Source organism: Manihot esculenta, chromosome 12 (genome assembly GCF_001659605.2).
Source record: "Manihot esculenta cultivar AM560-2 chromosome 12, M.esculenta_v8, whole genome shotgun sequence".
Taxonomy (NCBI): Eukaryota; Viridiplantae; Streptophyta; class Magnoliopsida; order Malpighiales; family Euphorbiaceae; genus Manihot; species Manihot esculenta.
In genome coordinates this window covers 25,776,901-25,795,923 of record NC_035172.2, presented here as the reverse complement: position 1 = coordinate 25,795,923, position 19,023 = coordinate 25,776,901, and the positions used below count along the sequence as shown (strand labels likewise).

The 19,023-nt window shown below is 35.2% G+C and overlaps 2 protein-coding genes across 2 annotated transcripts; both read left to right on the top strand.

Moving 5' to 3' along the window:
* Positions 1–9,903: 9,903 nt before the first annotated feature.
* On the top strand, positions 9,904–13,486 carry LOC110627593. Its single transcript, XM_021773940.1, has 3 exons — positions 9,904–12,185; positions 12,258–12,515; positions 12,652–13,486. Exons 1-3 carry the CDS (start codon positions 9,904–9,906, stop codon positions 13,484–13,486), a joined length of 3,375 nt encoding a protein of 1,124 aa, XP_021629632.1.
* Positions 13,487–13,575: 89 nt separating this feature from the next.
* On the top strand, positions 13,576–14,152 carry LOC110627594. The gene is made up of 2 exons (XM_021773941.2): positions 13,576–13,910; positions 13,999–14,152. The coding sequence occupies exons 1-2, from the start codon at positions 13,576–13,578 to the stop codon at positions 14,150–14,152; spliced, it is 489 nt and encodes a 162-aa protein (XP_021629633.2).
* Positions 14,153–19,023: the final 4,871 nt, after the last annotated feature.

Below are 19,023 nucleotides of genomic sequence, written 5' to 3'. Positions count from 1 at the left end.
ATTTTAATAAAAAATTTATTTTATATTTAATAAAATTATAAATTTAGCATTGATTTTTATCGATTTTATCTGTTACAAAAAAGTTAATAAACCATTATCTTATACTCAACAGTGGACTCAAATATGGTGGATTTCAAACTGTTGCTATTGACATATGACTATAGTTAAAGTATATAAGACAATAATTTACAGCCACTGCCTTAGACTTATTTTTGTTGTAGTGAGTACTTCTACCTTTCGGAAATTGATTGGCAATGTGACATATTGGAGTCAACCAATGTGATTCCTTCAACAATATTGCATGACTTTGGCATGAAAAAAACTTGTATTATGATTCTTGGCTTTCTACTAAATTTGTCTAATCTTTTACATGCTTATAGTATAGATGCATGCAGATGCCAAAGACATTTGAGGCCCAAACCTCCCATTTAAAATCACGCAAAATAAAGAATTAAGACACCATAAATTTCATCTTACAAGATTAGCATAAAATCATCACAATTCTACAAAAGATTCTTAGTATAATAATCTTTCATTACTAATTTCTTGGTAAACGACATTCAAATGTGGTATAATAATGATGCAGTAATTATATCTTTTAATTGGGATTTATGCTTAATTGCTTATTTTATATTATTATTAATTAAGCTTATATCTAATTGATTAAATTAAATTCAATGATATAGTTAATTATTGTTAGGTGAATCATGGAGTTACAAAATAATCAGCAGCCCCTAAATAGTACTAGTGATTCTACTCAAACTAGTAATTGACACTTCAACATAAACAACCACACCATAAAAAACAAAGAGAAAACTAATAAGGTCAAAGTGTGTACCTTTGAATCACTTCACAAAATTCATCAATGACAAAGGTAAAGTAAAAGAATAAGTGTAATTATTGTAAAAAGGAATTTTATTGTGATCCAAAGAGAAATAGAACCACTGCACTTAGGAATTACATTAATTCATGCAAAAAGCACCCTCATTCCATTGCGACTAGGCAAGCACAATTGTCACTGCAAAAAAATGCAAGTGATGATAATGTGGATGATTTGGGCACTCTTACTACTTAGAAGTATGGTGAAAATAAAATTAGGGAGACCCTTATCCATATGCTAATCATTGATGAATTGTCTTTTAGATTTATAGAAGGAGAAGATTTTAAAAGATTCATAAGTACAATTTGTCCAAGGTTTAGGATTCTCTCGTTGGAAAATTTCATGTGATTTTTATCATTTTTTTTGTTGAGAAGAGATCAAAATTGAAGTCTTAAAAAAATGTCAAAGAGTGAGTCTTACTATAAATACATGGACATTATTACAACATATTAATTACATGTGCATAATTGCTGACTTTATTGATAATGATTGGAAGTTATATAAGAGAATCATTAATTTTTATCTCATTTCAAGTCATAAAGGTGAAGCAGAGAGTAGAGCAATTGAGACTTGCTTGTTAGAGTGGGGGTTAGATAAAATGTCCACTATTACAGTTGATAATACTAGTTCTAATAATGTTGTCATATCTTATTTGAAAAAGAAGCTTGCTAATTAGGGTTTTAGTGTTGCTAACTCTACTTACTTGCACATGAGATGTATGGCACATATCATCAATTTAATTGTCCATGATGACTTGAAAGATGTGAATAATTCAGTGATGAAAGTAAGAGATGCAATAAGATGTATCAGGAGTTCTCCAGCTAGGTTGAAGAGGTTTAAGGAGTGTGTGCTTCATAAAAAACTTAAAAGCAAATCTTCATTATATTTAGATGTGCCAACTAGATCGAATTCAACTTACTTGACGTTGAATACAACTCAAAAATATAAAAGGGTATTCACAAGATCCCATATTTAAGATTGCTATATGAAAGAATGACATATCTGACTATCATGATTGGACATGAGTTAGAAAGATGGCAGATATGTTGGCTCATTTTTATGAGCTCACTTTGCGTATTTTAGGCTTCAGGTATGTCACATTAAATCTATTCTTCAGTAAGGTTAGTGACTTGGCCTTTATATTAAATTAATGGATTAAACAGTAATGCTCTTAAGATGAAATTTATGAGTAAAAGAACGAGGGTTAAATTTGACAAGTATTGGGGAGATGTGGATGAAATAAATAAACTTATCTATTTTGTTGTTGTCTTTGACCTTCTAACAAATTTGAGTTTATGGAGTATTCTTTCTCCTAAATATATGGTAAAGAAAAGGGTGTAGAATTGTTCAACAAGGTCAAGAGTTCTTTGGTGGACTTCTTTAATGAATACAAGAAAATATATCAACCTGATGTTGAGTAATTCAATGATAATAGTTTATTGTTTGCCATAGCATAGCTAAAATTTGTTTGATAATTTCTTTAATAATTGTTTTGATAATTGTTTGCCATAGCATAGCTGAAATTTGGATGCTCTCTTCAACCTGAATTGTAGGTGTTTGAGTATGGATCATATCTTGGTTGTCCATTGAACCCTCCAATTGCATTTACTTGTTGTTCATTCTCTTAAAGTGCAGGACATTGATCAGTAGGGTGCCCCACATTTGCACATATCCCACATGGCCTAATTTACTGAAGTTGCTGAGCTTGTTGGGCTTGACTTACAACAAGGCTTCTCACTATAGAGGTTAGGTCAGAAATTTGAGAAGCAAGAGAAGATATACTTACCTCATTTTCCCTCCTTGGTAGTTGTTTTCATCTCCATATTGTCTTGAAGCTGCTGCTATTGTGGAAATTAGCTCTCTAATTGCTTGAGGTGTTTTATCTTCAATTGACCTCCACAAGCTGCATCAATGAACTTTCTTTCTGATGGTAACAAACCTCCATAGAAGTATTCTATGAGTGATTTGTCTGATATATCATGTTGTGGGCAGCTTGTGCATAACCTCTTAAATCTCTCCCAATACTCATACAATTCTTTAGTTTCTTTTTGTCTAATGCCACTAATCTCTCTTCTTATGCCAATAGCTTTAGACGTTGGAAAATACTTGTTCAAAAAGGCCCTTACCATACCAGCCCATGAAGTTATTGAATTGGATGATGGGTAAAATAGCCAATCTTTGGCATAATCATCTAAAGAGAAAGGCAATGCTCTCAACTTCACATGTTCTTCAGATATGCCTTGCGGCCTCATGGTTGAGCATACAATGTAAAATTCTTTCAAGTGTTTATGGGGATTTTCATTTTCCAAACCTCTGAATTTAGGTAGGAGGTGTATCAAACCTGTTTTTAGCCCAAAGGGTGCTGTCAAGGGTGGATAGGTGATGCAAAGAGGAGCTTGATCACCCATAGGTGTTGCTAATTCCCTTAATGTTCTTTCTTACTGCATTGGTACCCTTATGGCTTGATTTTCAAGTTCAATTTTAGCAAATTCACCAGGCTCAGCTGGTCTTCTGATTGGTGCAGCAGGTTGCATATTTATTTTTGTTGCAGCAACAAATTTAGTAGCTGTTGCAATTGGTTCAGCAGCTGTTTCAACAGCTGTTTTGTCAAATTCAGCAGTGTAGGTCACTGTTTCAACAGTGTGATGCGCAGTAGGTGTTGCTGGTTCAGTTGTTATAGCAATTTCAATTTATGGTTCAGCAATTTGGTATGCAGGCTGCTCTATTTCTACAAAAATTGGTTCTGTTTCTGTAACAACTTATGAATCTGTCTAGGCAGTGGTAGTCTTGACAGCAGTTACTGTCTCTGTTTCAGCAACAATTTCTAGATTTCTTACAGCAGCAGCAGCAATGTTTCCTTCAGTAGCAGTGTGTTGTGTAGCAGTGTTTATGGCTGCCTCTAGGTTAGTGGCTGATGTTGATGAAGTTTGTTGATACAGATCCAATAGGACAAATTTCTAACAATAGTGTGGAGCAAACTTATGTCATTCAAATGGATCTAAAAGGAGTTCAAAATCATATTCATATGATCCATATATATTTAGGGCGTGCTTCAACTCATATGGAGCAGATTTGGTGCAACACTTGCAATTATAAGCTTAGGGAGCCTAATCAAACCTACGGGCTAAAACTACACAAAGGGAAGCCTAAAGTGAAGATCAAGAAGGGTTTTTGTGAAGATTCAGCTTTGTCATGGTGGGCTTGCTATATTGTTATTATTTAAACACTTGTTTTATTTTAGTTTTGTTTGGGCTTGTATTCTAGCCATATTTTATCTTTTAAGTTTTAGAGTGTTGGGCCATGTTTTGGGCTTATATTTTAATACTTATGTGTTATTTTGTGTGTGATTGGGCTTGGGCCTTATGTGTTTAAGTCAGGCCTAAGAAGAGTGTCTTAGGGTTTTATTTGTTTTTTCTCCTTACTATGTAAGGATAAGAAACAATTGTAAGAGGCAGCTTTTAATCAAAATTTCAGAATTCTTTTCATGCCTTTGGCGTGTAATGCTTTGAGTGAGAGTGAGGATTTATTTTCATCAATTGCACCATGAATCTTGGCTTACTTATCAACTATTCGTTCTGGCATTTGTGAGATTCTCATCTAAATTCTTCGATCATTGGTGTTTCAGCTTCTCTAAGTGTGGGGTGCCATAGGAGGTGGGTTTATCAAATCTTTGGATTTCATATCTACTTGTGCGTGTGGATTTGAGACTTGTGCCATAGGGTTCCGTGTCAGTTGGTATCAGAGCCAAAGTGAGGTAATTTCTTATTTATCTCAGGATCTAGAGTTTTTTTGAGTTTTCTTTTCTTCGTTATTAATTTCGGTGAAAGCTTTTGTATCCATGGCTGCACCTTCTTGATTATTAATCATCACAAAAAAAATAGAAATCCATAAAAAAAATCGAAAAAAAATCGCCTTTGCCTTACTTATCTTGATCTGGCAGAAATTGTGATATGCTCCCTTTTACATCTATATTACCTTACCTATCTCAATTGATTGCTGTAGTTTATGGGAATCAATTTTGAATTTTAAATTTTGAATTGAGTTGATTCCAGATTAGGAGACAAAAGAAATATGCCTATTGAATTTTTTTTTCTTTTCTGTTTCTATTTGTGGGTCTTGATACTTGCCTTTTTGGGTAGATTTAAATAGATCCATATTTAATTTACTTTGAAGTGAATTAAATTCAAACTTTTGTCCAAGTTCATTTTTATTTGAATTCTAAGTTTTCTTTTTGGTTTAAGCTTGCTTTTACTTCCTTGACATTGCTGGAGTATTGTTTGCTTGCGTCTATACTCTAGGTGATATTTTTCAAGTAGCACAAAACCTAGTTCTTGTATTACTTTTCAAATTGTCAGCGTCTTCTTTCTAGTTTTGTGTGCTTCCTTCTTTCTTTAGGTTTTCTTCTTTATTTCATTAAACCACCTTATGGTTGGTTGGTTGACCTTAGTTTCTGAAGTGCAATTGAAGAATCAGCAAAAGAGTGGTAAGAGTACAAATACTTTAGTGCTTTCTTTTCTAACACAATATTTGCTAGTTCTCTTTGTTCTCTATTGATTTAAGGCAGGATGAGTAAATACAAAAATATGGTGGATAGTGATGATGACAGTGAATGGGACATGGATAGTGATTATAAGCTCTTCAAAAAGTCAGTTGGTAGTGAGTTTACAAGGATTTATAAGACTCTTGAGAGGTTGACTAAAACTATGGAGAGTTTGAATGTCTCACAAGCTCCCACTATAACAAGAATGCCTCAAAGAACTCTTAATTCCAATAGACCTTAAGTTCGAGATGAAGAGTTGATGCGCCAGAGATTCATCCCTTCACACTTTTATAGGGATTTGGACAACAGGTTGACAAGACTAATTCAAGGAGGGAAGATGAAGAAAGAAAAGGAGAAAGAAGAGGCTAAAGATCCAATATCAACTTCCATAGAAATTGAAATTGAAGAGGAAGCTGTAATGCATGAAGTTAATGTAGTTGTTGCTGAAAATTCCATCAATGAGCTTATAGAAGAGGTTGTGAATGATGGTGGACATGGGGAGCACGTGATTGATGAGGTGGAGGAGGTGAATAAGGCTGCTTTGAAAGTTGTAGAGGACAATGGGTCACATCAACAGGATCTTTTTATGACTAATATTTTTGTGCCTAGTTCATTTGTTCTTGATGTGCAGGTTGTTGATGAAAACATCTATGATGAAAGTTTTATGCTATTTCCACCTATTCAAGAGGAGGTCTTTGAAGATGCATTGATTCCTAAAGCTTCCCTTCCTAACATAAATATCAGTAAGATTCGAGGATGAATCTTTTCTAAAGAAGGAGGGAATGATACGGATCCAATAGGGCAAATTTCTAACAATAGTGTGGAGCAAACTTATGTCATTCAAATGGATCTAAAAGGAGTTCAAAATCATATTCATATAATCCATATATATTTAGGGCATGTTTCAATTCATATCACTACAAAAATGTATCGGATTAGTAACGGAAAATAGTAACGGATATTGTCCGTGACTGATTAGTAACAGATTAATAACGGATATTATATAAAGAACAATAGCAGTAACGGATTAGATAATCCGTTACAAATCCGTTACTAATTTTTGTAACAGATATAAATCCGTTACAGAATTGGTTTAATTTGCAAATATTAGTAACGGATGTACACATCCGTTACCAAATTGTTTTTTAACCCGTCATTTAGTAACGGATTTATTATCCGTTACAGAAGTTAAACTTAGTAACGGATGTTTCCGTTACTAATTTTAAAATCCCTAACATAATAATTCACGAATTCCCCTTTCTCGGTTGCACGACCATTTTCTCTCTTTCTCAGCTTCACGCAATTCCCCTTTTCCCTCTTAATTTCCTTCACCGTTGAAGCTACCGTTGGTGTCGACGTTGAAGGTATTGTTGCTGTCCCTGCTGTCTTTCCCTTTTCCCTCTTTCTCAGCTTCACGTAATTCCCCTTTTCCCTCTTTCCTTCACTGTTGAAGCTACCGTCGGTGTCGACGTTGAAGGCATTGTTGTTGTCTATGTCATCCTTCGACGTTGAAGCTACTGTCGGTGTCGACGTTGAAGCTACTGTCTGTTTTTAGTGTGGAATTATCAAATTTATGGTAAGTCAAGTATTTTCCAAATTAGAATGTTCTTCAGTTTCAGTCTCTTATTAGTCAAATCTTATGATTATTTTCTAGTCAGTTTCAAGATTAGATCCTCCCTCAATTAAGTAGGAAATTTTATGTATATTGCACATTCAAACCCTCAACAAGTGGAAGTTATTGACAGAAAAACTGGGTAAAACCCAAAATAAAATTCTTGAAATCTGTTCCTGTGTCAAAGAAAATTGCAGTTGCATTTACCCTAATCCTATAACTCCTAGCTTTCTGGTGGACTTTTGAACTCCTGGATACCACACCACCTGACTTTTGAAGTTTCACAACATCCACATTGGGTTTGTTCCTTAATACATCTCTGAGCATGCTAAAAAGTTTCTCCTGCATAAAAGGAACCCATAAAATTTAATAAAACAATTGGGAATCAAGAGATTAAAGAAAAAAAAACAAAATAAAAAGCAAATTATCACACATGATAGGTGTTACTTGACCCATATTCCTGAGAAAAATAAGGATAGAATTGCCTCCAATGACTAGTAGCATTAGGATTTAGGAGTAATAACAGAGAAAGGCAAAATTAGCCCACAAATGTTTCATGTGAATAATTTGTAGTACAACAGAAGCACAGTTTTCTCCCCTTTCTGTTGCTAAGGTGGGGCTGCAGTACACAACCCCATAAGTATGATAAAAGAATAAAGAATTAAGGTTCATGTTAAATTCGAGCTAGGTCAAGGTTCCTATGATCAAATACTTGCTAGGGAAATCCCCAGCTGTTGGTGTAAGGTAAGTAATTTTTCTCCTGTAAAAATTTGGATTTGTTAGAACTAAACTAAACAGCATTGACAATAAATGCCTCTTGTAAAATATGAAAGCTAGAAAAATCTAACCTCTGAAGGTTAATGTCCGTGATATAGATCAACCCAGTAATATTACTACACCAAAAGGAACATAAAGTGATTAGTGGAAGAGAGAAAATTTCAATGCTTTAGATGGTGTCCAGTTAAATATTTCCATGCTTTAGGTGGTGTCCAGTTTTCAGGCAATAAACACATGCCTTTGGTCAGGAAATTCCAAACATGGTAAATAGTTTAAATGGACAGCTGTAAACAAATAGGAGAAATTTGCGGGAGGCAATTTGAACATTTAGGTCAGAAAGTCAGATGTGTGTTGTATGTGATCCAATTGCCAGTCAAGTGGTCAATTCACAAAGTCAATTGCAAATGCAAACATTAAAGGCATTCTTATATTCTGAAAACATCCAAGAACCATTTAAATCCAAAAAACAATTGGCATTCTGATGTTAGAATATTACCTTGAAATAATTTGATCATAAAATTTGAATATTTAATAAGGGAGATTCTATTCCAAAAATGACCCACTTCTTCAATTTCTCAGAAAATTTGACAGTGGACAACTTATGTCTTGCATCACATGAACTCTCTCTCCCTCTCTTCCACCATGTGACCCCATTTTGCTTTTCTTTTCTTTTCTTTTCCTTTTCTCACTCACATAGAAAGAGAGAGATAGAGATGAGCTAGGCCTAGGCTTTTGTGTCTTATTAGCACAAATCTAAATGCTCTTTATGTGAGCTTAGAGTGCAATGATCGATTGGATTATCAGAACATTGATTTGCTAAAAACCATTGGCCTTTTCATTTTCTAATATTAATAAGACAGACATTTTGAGTTTGGTTTGACTTTTGTTTTTTTTTTTAATTTAGTATTTAGATGTTTGTGATTTACAATTTGCAACCCCTAGTGGGGTTTGTGATAACTACAAAAAAGTGTATTTATGCAGCAGAAGAATGCACTTCTGCTGCCAGCAGAAGTACATTTTGCAGTAGATAATGCACAGCTGCAGTAAAAGTGCCTGCTGGAGAACTTCATATTGCACTTCTACTGCAGAAGTACATTCTTCTTATATCCCTCAATTAGAAGTCCCTCATCTAATTAAGTGCAGAATGAAATTCAAATCTAGTGGAAAAAAAAATGAATTTCAAACTACCATAAGTTTTATAAATTAAAACTAAAAGTTAGTACCTATTATGATCTTATAGAAAAAAAAATTGTGCCTATTTGATATTTATTATTTAAAATCTTATAGGCTCTATTAAAATCTTTTAAATTCAATAGGTTTTATTGGTAATTTAAATTATAATTAGATAGTATTTGATATGTAATTGCAAATTAAACGAGATAATAACTAATATAATAAAATAATTATTTTAAAATCTCAAATAAAGAAAGTCATGGCATTGCATATTGTTAATTATTAATCCACCCTACCTGGAAAAAATTGTCATCTCAGTCAAACAATAAAAATTTTTGTGAGCGTGTTAACAGAGAAATGAGTTGTCCTTACTCTTTAATGTAGTTTGCTTTGAGGTTCAATGAAAGCTGAAAGACTGTAGAGAACTTTATCCTTTAACATGCCATCTTCAACTAGTAAGGATGGAAATTAAAAGTCCTCTCGATCACAGGAAGTAGTAGATTGAAATTACCTACGTTTTTTTTTCTTTCCTTCAAAGCTGATTGAGACCAAAATATCTCTTGTTGTATTCCAAGTATTAATATTTAGATCTCTTTTTTAGATTTGATACACAAACATAATAGATATGCACTTTCAGCCGGATAATAACATGCTAGTCTGCTAATTAAATATTAAGAACTACTAAATATTAGTGATATATCATAACTTACCTACTCTTTTGTTGTACAGGAAAGCTGATTAAAATAATATATGTTGCTATGTCCCAAGTATTGAATCTATATGATTAGTGATACATCAAACTAAATATTAGATTTGTAGTTCTCACCAACCCCAACACTTCTTGCAATTACCGCTACTGTGAGACCGCCATTACTCAATGTACGTTCTGATCACCTCTTTTCTAGGTACAATAGTTACAATATGCATTCTGAAAGGGGTTGGATGTATGCAAGACTAAAAGATGGTCTACTAAATCCTTTATTCCTTGAAGGATTAAATGAATTCATATCAGCTGCCAAACAGTTTCCAGACTATTTGAATAGAGAACTAATTAGGTGTCCATGTAATCGATTTAAGTGCCAAAATCGCAGTTTTGAAGATGAGAATACAGTTAGGTTTCATCTGATGAAATATGGGTTTGTTAGAGACTATTATGTATGGTATTTGCATGGGGAAATTCAAAACTACAATGCGGTCCATAGAAGAAATAATGATTCGACTGACAACACTTGCAATGTGGAATATCAACATGGTCAGTTCTCTAATGCTTATGAGCAACTAGTTGCAGATGCAGCAGGGTCTAGTTTCTCCCCATCAATAAGTACTGAGCCTCCAAACCAATCTACTCAGAGATTGTATGACATGTTGGCCGCTGCTAATCAGGAATTGTGGCCAGGTTGTGAAAATCATTCACAACTGTCAGCTGTGACAAGGATATTGAATATCAAATTTGAACATCATTTGTCCGAACGTTGTTTTGATAATATTTGCCAATTAATCAAAGAAATTTTACCTACTGATAATTTATTTACTGATAATTTCTACTCTACAAAGAAATTGCTTGAAGGCTTGGGATTACCAATTCAGAAGATTCATAGTTGCTTAAATGGTTGTATGATTTATTGGGGTGAGGATAATGAATTGCTCAGGTGCAAGGTGTGTGATCATCCGAGGTACAAACGATTGCAAGATAGCCAGAGCTCTAGTAAAACCCAAGTTGCTTATAGTAAAATGTATTACATGCCAATCACACCTAGACTACAAAGGTTGTACGCATCTAATGCTACAGCTAAGGATATGACTTGGCATGCCAATCATGGGACTAATGATGATTTAATGCATCATCCAGCTGATTCGCATGCATGGAAAGCTTTTGATAATAATTGGCCTCATTTCAGTGCTGAGAAACGTAATGTCCGTCTGGGACTGTGTACTAATGGTTTTCAACCCTTTGGACAATCTGGACAGCAATATTCTTCATGGCCTGTCATATTGACACCGTATAATTTATCCCCATGGTTATGCATGAAAGGTGAGTATATGTTTCTCACTATACTTGTCCTAGGGCCTAGAAATCCAAAAGATAAGTTGGATGTGTATTTGCAACCCTTAGTAACTGAGTTGAAAGATTTATGGGAGAATGGAGTTGAAACATATGATGCATTCAATAAAGAAAATTTCAACTTGCGAGCTGCTCTAATGTGGATTATAAGTGATTTTCCTGCTTATGCAATGTTATCTGGATGGAGCACTGCAGGACGGACTGCTTGTCCTTATTGCATGAAAGATAGTGATGCATTCACATTGACAAGAGGAGGTAAGCAATCATGGTTTGATAATCATCGCAAATTTTTACCTCCTAACCATTCTTTTAGAAGAAACAAAACAGCTTTTAGGAAGAATGTATCTGTTACTAAGAAAGCTAACCCACCTATTTCCGGTGAAGAAATACTGAAACAGATTAATGAATTGGGGTTTAAGAGGGTTATAGATGAGGATGCATTTGAAATAAATTCTCGTCTATCAAAGCAATGCGGTTGGCGAAAAAGAAGTATCTTGTGGGATTTACCGTATTGGAAAAGTAATTTGATTCGACACAATCTTGATGTAATGCACATTGAGAAAAATTTTTTTGAAAATATAATCAACACTGTAATGAGTGTGGAGGGAAAGACAAAGGATAATGCTAAGTCAAGGGCAAACCTCAATGTGATCTGCGATCGACCAGAGTTGGAAATGGATCAAGTCACTGGGAGATATCTCAAAGCTTGTTATACTCTAGATAAGCAAAGTAAGCAGGTGTTATGTGATTGGCTGAAAAATCTCAAGTTTTCTGATGGATATGTTTCCAATATGGGCCGATGTATTGATATGAAGAGGCTGAAGATGTTTGGGATGAAGAGTCATGACTGTCATGTTTTCATGCAGCGGATTATTCCAATTGCATTTCGTGAGTTGCTTCCTTCGAATGTTTGGCAGCCCTTAACAGAGTTGAGCAATTTTTTCAGGGAATTAACATCTACCGCTATAAGTGAGAGTGATATGTTGCGGTTGCATGGTGAAATTCCTTTGATCATATGTAAGCTTGAGCGTGTTTTTCCTCCAAGTTTCTTTGATTGTATGGAACACCTCCCCGTCCATCTAGCATATGAAGCATGGCTGGTAGGTCCAGTGCAATATCGGTGGATGTATCCCTTTGAACGGTAAGTTCTTTTAACTTTACTTGAATTAAGTTATTTAATAATGTTTACTAATGTTGGTCATATATTTTATAGATATCTGCGACGGCTTAAAAATAATGTCAGAAATAAAGCTAGAGTCGAGGGATCAATATGTAATGCGTACGTAGTAGAAGAAGCCACTTCATTTTGTGCGCATTACTTTGAGCCGTATGTTCAAACTAGACATCGAAAAGTGCCAAGAAATGTTGACATTTCAGAAAGTACTGAAAATTATGAAGGCAACCTGTCAATTTTCATGCAGTCCGGTCGACCAATAGGAAAAAGGACAACCAGATACCTTATGGAGGATGAGTATAAAGCAGCACAAATATACATATTATTAAATTGTCCAGAAGTGAAACCCTACATTGAGTATGTTATCGTTAATAAGTAATTTATATATTATTTTTTTAAATTACTTTTTCTAATGAAGTTGAGATTTTTTCAGCATTTACATTGATCAACTGCGCTCAAATGATCCGTTAGTCAATGATTCTCAGATTGACATCAAATTGGAGAGTGAATTTGCTATATGGTTCAACAATTTTGCTCATGATTTGTGCAGTAATATATCCAACAAGTTTATCATATCGCTTGCAAAGGGTCCATTACGAAGTGTGACATCATACAATGGATATATGGTGAATGGATATAAGTTTCAATCAAAGTCATACTGTACAAGTAGAGCAATTATGAACAGTGGGGTGTGTATTAAGGGGTCAAATTACAGCAACGAAGAGAGCGATTACTATGGACAATTGCTTGAAGTTATACGTTTGGAGTATCCAGGTCTTCCAATCAAGCGAGTTGTACTTTTCAAATGCAATTGGTTTGACCCCACTCCAAATGTAGGCACAAAGATCCATAGTAAATATAAACTTATCGATGTAAATCATAAACGATTTTTTAATAGATATGAGCCTTTTGTGCTGGGAGTACAAGCAATACAAGTGATATATACTTTGTATCCTAGCCTAAAGCGAGATAAAATTGAATGGTGGGCTGCTGCAAAAGTCAAAGCACGTTCTATGATTCAACTTCCAACACAAGAAAATACACAACCTGATGAAGAACCATTTCAACAAGATGAAATGGAAAACACTGCCATTGTTATTGAAATTGATGATTCAACACAACAATTAAATGATCCAACTGGGGATGTTATTGAAATTGATGATGGTGAAGAAAATGATGAAGATGAAACTATAATAGCAACAGAAACGGATGATGATGATGATGATGATGATGATGATAATAATGACTTAGATGTAGATAGTGAATAAAAGGTATAAAATAATTGATATCTATTTTTTACTTTCAGTTATTAAATATATTAACTATATGTGATTTGTTTAATGTTAATTTATACAGGATGAGAGGACGAGGACGTGGATCTTCATCACGGGGTCGAGGAGACCATGGCAGGGGTAGTGTCCAAACAAATGAATCAGAAAATATCAATCAAGATTTGGTACAACACACTGCTTTGATTCCTAGACCAGACCAGGGTGAGAGATCCACACAGGGTGAGAGATCCACACAGGGTGCTGCATCATCCACTCCCGCTTCAGTACACACATCTGCTACTGCCTCAGCTCCCATAGGTTTGCCACCTATTCCATCGATGGCTACATCTGCATCTGCATCTGCTTCTGGTAGTTGCGGACCCACAGGATACAGACCATATATTTCCTTAGTAAACTCAATGTGAGTAAAATTTATAAGTATTTTTAAATATGCTTTTAATTTGTATGCTTATTTCAATATAATTATTTTGTCAATTATTCTTCTACAGCATGCAACCTTCTGATCCGATTGCTAGGCGGATTACCTTGATCTTCAAGGAAAAGTTAGTAGTAGATGGCTTTTGTTGGAAAAATGTACCAGAAGAGGTTAAAGAATTCTATTGGCAAGAATTTAAGGTAATACAAATTTTACATTACATGTGATTATTTTTACTGTGCATTATTTGTCACTAAATATGAGTAATTACAGAAACACTTCTTATGGGAGGAGGCAATAGAGCAGCTTATGAAGATAGCTTGGAGGAAGAAAGCTGCCGAGCGGTATCGTAGCCTTATGTGTAGCGTAAGGAATGGGAAGGAGAAGAGGCTATCACTGACAGAAGGAGTAATGGATGCATGGCAATCCGCTTGGGGAGCAACTGAGTATAAAGAGAAATGCAAAAAATTCTCAAATAACAGAAAGAGTGAAACAGGTGGGCAAGGCGCTGGCCCATCAAGACATTGTGGAGGATCCATATCTCAGTATAGGCATCAACAACAGATGGTATGTACTATTCATTTTCACTTAAATTTTTTCAAATGCTTTAAATTTTATTCAATTTGTTGTGAAGGATTATTGAAGCATGTTACTACTATTTATATTTTACTTGTAGCGCGAAAGACTAGGCAGAGATCCTCTACCTCATGAGTTATTTGAGGCTACTCATAAAAAGAAAGGTACCTCAGAGTTTGTTGATGCACGCTCAAAGACCATTCATGTGAGAAATTAAATAAATTTATAGTAAAGTATTTGATTTGTATTTTATACTGTTATATCACATGGTGTCTTTTTTTGAAGGACCGCTTTCTGACTTTGAAAGAGCAAGCATCACAGACAGATAATGACAGTAGTCAGGCATCCCGCATTGATGAGGCTCAGTTATACTTTGAGGCAGTAGGTGGAGAGAAAAAAAGAAGGGTGTATGGTCTTGGATCACAGGCTTCAGTTTTCTTCCCAAACAAGACTTCTGCTAATACATCCTTCACATCAGCTCAGCAGAATCAAGATCTTCAAAATGAAGTGGCTGATCTCAGACGCAAGATACAGGAGCGTGAGGATAATGAACAAGTATTGCGTGAGCAAAATGTGCGGATTACCTCTGAGCTCTCACAGGTGAAAGATTTACTTATGCAGCTTGTGAGTCAAAGGCAAGGCAGTCAGCCTTCAGCTCCCGGTGAGGGAACTTCTGCACAGTCTCCTGATCAAGCAGATGAAGCTAATGATGACGACGAGGACGATAATACGACACATTTATAGTTTCTTTTTTCCTTACACATATGTACTAGGATAATAAATAATTTGTTAATTTTTTTAGTTTAAAATTGCACAACTTGATACTTGGATATATGTTTGATTTGATTTACATAATATATGATATTGGATTTGAGTGCATTCATAATAGGTATGACATTTGGTTTTTATATTTTGTTATTGAGATGAGTTGTAATAGGTGAGTGTATTTACATGTTAAATTGTCTGATTAGATTATATAATTTGTAATATTTTATTGTAATTTTATAAATAGTAACGGATTAGTAACAGATTAAGTTGTTACTGATCTGTTAAAAATAGTAACGAATTAGTAACGGATTAAGTTGTTACTGATCTGTTAAAAATAGTAACGGATTAGTAACGGAAAAATCTGTTATTACCTTTTCACAATTAGTAACGGATTTCTGTAACAGAAAATTCCGTTACTAAAAAAATCCGTTACTAAAACCAACGAAAAGGAAACCACATTTAGTAACGGATTTTCCGTTACAAATCCGTTACTAATTTAGTAACGGATTAGAAAATCCGTTACTAATGCATTAGCAACGAGGTTTGCTGTAACGGAAAATTTTCGTTACAAATCCGTTACAAAATAGTTTTAGTAACGGATTTTTAATAATTAGTAACGGAAATTTCCGTTACTAATCCGATAAATTTTTGTAGTGTATGGAGCAGATTTGGTGCAACACTTACAATCATAGGCTTAGGGAGCCTAATCAAACCTATGGGATAAAACTACACAAAGGGAAGCCTAAAGTGAAGATCAAGAAGGGTTTTTGTGAAGATTCAGCTTTGTCATGGTGGGCTTGCTATATTGTTATTATTTAAACACTTGTTTTATTTTAGCTTTGTTTGAGCTTGTATTCTGGCCGTATTTTATCTTTTAAGTTTTAGAGTATTGGGCCATGTTTTGGGCTTATATTTTAATACTTATGTGTTATTTTGTGTGTGATTGGGCTTGGGCCTCATGTGTTTAAGTCAGGCCTAAGAAGAGTGTCTTAAGGTTTTATTTGTTTTTTCTCCTTACTCTATATGGATAAGAAACAATTGTAAGAGGCAGCTTTTAATCAAAATTTCAGAATTCTTTTCATGCCTTTGGCGTGTAATGCTTTGAGTGAGAGTGAGGATTTTTTTTCATCAATTGCACCAGGAATCTTGGCTTACTTATCAACTATTCGTTCTGGCATTTGTCAAATTCTCATCTAAATCCTTCAATCATTGGTGTTTCAGCTTCTCTAAGTGTGGCGTGCCATAGGAGGTGGGTTTATCAAATATTTGGATTCCATATCTACTTGTGCGTGTGGGTTTGAGGCTTATGCCATAGGGTTCTGCGTCATTTTTCTTGAGGTTTGGTTCCTCCGATTGGCTTACCTTCTTAGTTGCCTTGATGTGTTCTCAATTTCTAGATCGTAATGTAGGTTTTCCTTACGTCCAGCCCTAGTCATCAAAGAAAAATAAGTTAGTTTGATTAATTCCCCAGAAACGGCGCTAATTTTTTACTGTGCGGTTGTCGAGGCCAATCAAAAATAACCTTTTTGGTTATCCATAATTTTACAACTGTAGATAGTGATAAAAGGATCGTATCCATAGGGAATTGATACTTACCTATTTTTCTATCAATGACCAAGTAAATAAATTGAAAATAAAAATAAAAGGGGGGGGGGGTTTTTGAAGTTTGGTGAACTAAACTAGCATTAAAATCAATAAATAAAGAAAATAATAAAGTAACGAAATTCAATAAAGAGGAGAGTCTAGTTGAAGCATTGGATCTATTTCAGTTGTTGAGATTGATCATTGACACTTAGGTTCTTTTATTTAGTTCAATAAATTAATTATGGGGGTGGAAGATGCTTCTCACCACTATATCCCTCATTAAGCATGGATTAATTACGAAATATTTTCTAATTAATCACTAATTAACAAGTTGCCAAGGAACGTCCTTGGGGCTTTTGATTCATACAACTGTTAATTGCATTAATAAATAGAAAGACCTAATTCTAGCTAACCAAACGTATGGTGATCTTGAGCAAGATTATGCAATTTCCTTAGTTTTTACACCAAGAGTTGCTTGTGTTTGAATAATTCAAGCAATTACGGACTTAAACTACCCAAACTAACAAATTATCACTTTGCAATCAAGAGTCAAGGGGCCCTATTGATCTAAATAGCAAGGTAACAATAGAATTAAGCATGAAATTGCAAAAATATTGATAAATAAAATATGAACATATTAGATTCAGATCTCCCAATTCGTTTAACAAACTGAAATTGCACCAATTTTCCAACTAGAATTTAGCGTTTCAGCCACTCATGGCTGAAACTAATATTGAATTAAAGAATGAAAATAAAGAAAAGTAAACTTGGACTGCTAGGGCAGCTTCAGCTAGCTGTTGTGGTTGTTGTCCCTCTTCGGTTTCTCCTTTCTCTAATGTCCCCTTTGGCTGCTGGAAAGGCTATGTATTTATAGCTGAATGGAAACCCTAGGTCAGCCCTTGATTGGATGGAATTCTTCTCCAATTGGGACTTTAATTCCTTCTGAAATTATATTTCTGTGCACTTAGGGGGCTGCCGACGACTAAGGTTGCTGTTGAGGGGTGTTTGATAAGTTGCTGATGTGTCTTGATGTGATTAAGATAGGTTAAAACTCTAAAAATTCGAATTTTGGCTTTTCCAGTGTTTCTGCTATTTTCTACTAAAAACTGTTTGACCAATTGTTTGATCAAATAGCTGGCCAAACAGCCAGTTTTGGGTTGTTTCTGCACTGTTGAAAAACTGTTTGATTCGCTGTTTGATCAAACAGCCGGTCAAACAGCCTTTGGCACTCTAGCTTGTCTTCTTGGCTTTTCTTCCATTCAATTGAATTGCTTCCTTAACTATTTCTTGAGGGTAGTTTGACCAAGTATCTTTGGCCAAACCATATTTTGAGGGTTTTTAGGCTATTTTTCACCAACTTTACATTTTTCACCATTTTCTGCAAAACAAGATCAAAACCATAAAATTAGGTAGAAAATGTGTAATATATCATTAAAAATAACATGAAAAATGCGCCTAAATTTGGTTCGATCAGACTCCTCTTGCCTTGGCCTCTTTTCCAAGTGGTATCCTTCCTCCCATTCTTCACTCTCCATCCTCCCTACTATCCCCGCAGAGTAGCTCTCTGCCTCATCATTTTCAATGAGCTCCCTTACCCTTCGGCCTCTGGCTCTAACTGCTGGCTCCTCTTCTCTAGCGGCTCCTTCGCTCCCTTCTCCAGTCCTTCGACAGCTTTGTTGAGGGATCTAGTAGTTGAAGGTGGGTTGGGGTTCTATAGCGTTGAACCCTTCAACTACAAGGGGTACATTTAATGGGGTGTTAAGGCCCCTCTATTGCAGCATCTGCCCCAGTCAATGGGCAGTGTTCTGTAGCTGAAGAGCCATGGCTTGGAGCTCTTGGTCAAACAAGGTGATTTTGAGCACATTCCCTGCCGAGCTCGGTGAGGGATTGAACAGCACGGGTGGTTAGTTTGAAGGGGTTGTGGGGCTTGAGAATGAGAGCTATTGACCTTCTTGAGCAGAGCTCAGGTCGTTCGGGGTGTTATTGATATGGTTTTCGTTGTGTTTTGCCATGTGGATCTCAGTGGATATTATAAGAACAGAACTCCAGTGACGAGAAGGTCTCATTCATTCCCACAGACGGCGCCAATTGATGTTCTGAGATTCAGAGAATAGGGTTTATAATGTGTGTGTAAGCTTGGCCAGGGAAGATCACGTCCCTCCCCCTTTAT